General features: G+C 36.2%; 1 protein-coding gene across 2 annotated transcripts; it reads left to right on the forward strand.

Annotated features, from left to right (window-relative positions):
- The first annotated feature begins 348 nt into the window (after window positions 1–348).
- On the forward strand, window positions 349–2,838 carry LOC131148807 (peroxidase 4-like). 2 transcript variants are annotated; one of them, XM_058098733.1, is made up of 4 exons: window positions 349–374; window positions 962–1,130; window positions 1,503–1,694; window positions 2,275–2,838. In XM_058098733.1, exons 2-4 carry the CDS (start codon window positions 1,083–1,085, stop codon window positions 2,836–2,838), a joined length of 804 nt encoding a protein of 267 aa, XP_057954716.1. In that variant the 5' UTR covers window positions 349–374; window positions 962–1,082. The 2 variants fall into 2 exon arrangements, with proteins under 2 accessions (XP_057954716.1, XP_057954715.1); XM_058098732.1 differs by lacking the exon at window positions 349–374 and having other exon boundaries at window positions 918–1,130.
- Window positions 2,839–3,841: the final 1,003 nt, after the last annotated feature.

The raw sequence follows: 3,841 nt of genomic DNA on the forward strand, positions 1-3,841 counted from the left end.
ATAGTGTTAGAATAGCATGGAAAACTCTTTACAAGAGGGTGACTGGTCATCCATTATCATTAAACTAGCTAGCATTTGTGAACATATTTAACCTACTTACTTTCCCTTACTAATCATAGTTTATCCCAGGGGGAGTTAAGAATGAATTATATTATTTAATTGTTTATCAAGTGATTCTTAATTAATGTCTACTTATTTACTATTTTTGCTTACTTATATTTGATGGATTGTGAACATGTTCCTGTGATAATCGTGGATATACTTTCAATTAATTATTTAAATTAGTGCTCAAACTTAAATGATCCTTCAAAAGGTGTTAAGAGTTCAAATCCCAAAACACGGCTCCACAAGTATAGATTTTATTTTAACTGGTTGTTTTTACTTTAAGTCTGAGGACTAATATTTGCAATAGCGGACGGAGCCGATCGATGTTGAAGCACCGCCAATTCTACTTAGAAAGTTTCTTACTTGGACTTTGCTAGTCATACAAAATAATTTCAACCCTGCCTTCAAGCATGAATCCAGCTGCACGAAACTCAATACGCATCTGGTGAAGGGTAATATGTATCTAGAACTTCACAGCAGAGAATAGCTCGAGTGCACGTTTAATCTGCTTCCCCTCAATCTATCTTACTTTGCTCATTTCATTGCTGCATGTTCGAATTCTTTATTGCGCGGATGGACTGAAGTCAACTAGCCTTTATGCCTGCCAGACCCTCTTGCTTTTTTATTTTTTTGGCTATTTCCCTGGCAACAAAAGTAAACTCCCTGCATGAGCCCCGCTCAAATTCTCTCTCCCCCTCTCTTCCTCTATATAAAGACTACTCATGACCCACTCTCAAAGCAGAGCTTAAGGCAGAGCTTCCAGAAGCACATTTACAAGTTCAGTTCAAAATATTGCTTCATCAGTCGAGCTCATGGCTTCCACCACCCACGTCATTGTTACACTCGCTCTCGTGACTCTGCTCGTTGCTTGCCATGCCAATGCGCAGCTTACGGCCGATTACTACGCAACCAGTTGCCCTAATCTGCAAACCATTGTGCGTAGTGTGACGCAGCAAGCTGTCAACAATGAGTCCCGCATGGGCGCTTCCCTCCTTCGCCTCTTCTTCCATGACTGCTTCGTAAATGTAGGATAAAACTTTCAACTTATTCCATTTTCGTATGCCCAATAATTACTAATGTTGTGTTTGTTAGGAGAACGAGTTTTGAGCCGAAGATTTGGATTAATATGAATTTAAACAAAATTTACTATAATTTTGTAGTATATTTGTTTAGTTTCTAGATAGCAAAATTACAAATTTAAAGTGTGAAATCTAAACTATTAAACATAGGCAAGGTAACTTCTTCTCATACTGTATCCAATCTTGTCTTGAGGTGTATTAGACTATTGATGAATGTAGAGTTCACTTCACTATCTTTTCAAGACAAGTGTCGGGATGTAAAGCTTGGAATACAGTACATTTAATATTATATTATTAATGTCATTTGATGTGGTGTAGGGCTGTGATGGATCAATTTTGTTAGATGACTCGACCACCATTCAAAGTGAAAAGAACGCCTTGCCAAATCTAAATTCAGTGAGGGGTTTCGAGGTTATTGATGCCATCAAAAGTCAAGTGGAGGCTGCTTGCAGTGCTACTGTATCATGTGCAGATATAGTAGCTCTTGCTGCGCGAGAAGGAGTTTTTGCGGTTAGTAATGATGTTCGATTGATACTTGCATGGATACATAACTGCTACATCCTACATAGAAGCTTTGCATGCATGCAAATGTTTTCATCATTTAACATGTTTGAGTATTTAATTTTATTCACTCATTGTCCAACAAATCCTATATATGGTTATATCGTTGACTAAAAAAAAAATTCAATTTGTAAATTAAATGAGGTTTTGTAATGTTTTTTATCTGCTTAATTTAAGCTCATGTATGCCAAATACTTTTGGACTTCAAAAGTGAAAAACCACAATTGTCTGTTATATTCAGTACTTTTAATATTTAATAGAATAATGTATGGAGGAGGTGAGGTTATTCTACAAACACTTTTATCGAACAAGCCTTAGCTTTACACAATGTCAACACATTAATTCACAAAAAGCTAAAGTTCGTCAATTACTATCTTAACCAGAAATGATTGATTTTAATCTCTCTAATTTCTTGTTAGAAATGTCCTTTTTCTATATATATATATATATATATAAATTGAGTAGGACCTTTCTCATTTATATAATATTTCATCATTGCAAAATTAACTCATTTTTTCTTTTCTTGTAGTTGGGAGGGCCTTCATGGACGGTGCTGCTTGGCAGGAGAGATTCACTAATAGCCAACCTTAGTGGAGCTAATACAGATCTCCCTTCACCATTGTCTGACCTTCCAACCCTAGTCTCCGCATTCCAGGCCAAAGGTCTAAACCTCCAAGACTTGACAGCACTCTCCGGAGCTCACACGATCGGCCAAGCAAGGTGCATCACATTTCGAGGGCGAATATACAATGAAACCAACATCAATTCTAACTTTGCCGCTACTCGTCAAGCAACTTGCCCAGCAACTGCAGGCATTGGCGATAACAACTTAGCTCCACTCGACGTACAGACCTCAGCCCAACCTTTTGACAATGCATACTACCAAAACCTTTTGACTCAGAGAGGACTACTTCATTCAGACCAGGTGCTCTTCAGTACTGCTGGTTTGCAAACCGCTCAGGTTTTGACTTATAGCCTTAGCAGTACAAATTTCTTTAGGGATTTTACAGCTTCCATGGTGAAGATGGGTAATATTAGCCCCCTCACTGGAGCTAATGGGGAGATTAGAAGAAACTGCAGGCTGGTTAACTAGCTAACTAGCTTTTCTGCAACGTGGATCACTAGCTAGTTGAAAATGTCTTGGAACTAATCATGCATTAAGTCTCTTGTCAAGTTCTTTTTGTTCTTTCCTTTTAAAGCTAATTAAGCTTTCACTAGTTCATCCTTATGTAGCAGAATAATCATTTTGTTTTGAATTGAAGAAATCTTTTTCTTTTCCTATATGGTTTATCTGCACATTTATTTTCTAGGACAATATTGGACGCTTCCAATGGCCCGTCAAGGTTTGCATACAATAATACAATATTAACTAATAGAACAAAATGGAGTAAATTTGGTCTTCATAAATTTTTTTTATTCCAATCTCTTCGAGCGTAAGCATTATTGCATGACCTCATTGAGGTTGCACTTGCATATATAGGGTTTTTGGATGCGTTTTATTTATTTTGTTTCGGGCTCTCGCCTCCCCATGACCAAAAAAAAAAAGCTCTAGCTAATGTCAATCCTACAACTTAAGGAAATAAGGACGGATAAAAGTTATAAGCGAGGAAAAAGGGAAAATGAAAGTTAGGTTTGTATATTTTAATTAGCCTTCAATTGCATATTGGTTAAGCTAAGAAAGTTCCAGGAACATGACAAAGGGAAGAAAGGAGATAAGGTAGAAACTTTGCTTAATTACTTCATTTATAAATAATGAAATTGTCACCCATAAATACTTCTTCTTGCTATGTACATCCTCTTATATTTTCTAATATACAAACACAATGCATAATTAAAAATAAATGTAGAAATGGTGTAATGTATTGCCATGAAGAGATAGAAGTTGAGATAATTTTGCTATTGATACTAATTTAACTCACAAACTTTATCGTAAAAATTAGATGCATGTCATTGAAAATGTTTCTGACATTGCATTTGAAAGCACGCATTTCGGACCTTAGAATACAAATACAAATCAAAAACCTCTTCAAACATATGGTGAGTCTAATTTCCAAAGCCTAGAAAGTTATATCAAAAACTTCCCTGAGGTATTTGCA

The sequence above is a fragment of the Malania oleifera genome, chromosome 2 (genome assembly GCF_029873635.1).
Source record: "Malania oleifera isolate guangnan ecotype guangnan chromosome 2, ASM2987363v1, whole genome shotgun sequence".
Lineage (NCBI taxonomy): Eukaryota > Viridiplantae > Streptophyta > Magnoliopsida > Santalales > Ximeniaceae > Malania > Malania oleifera.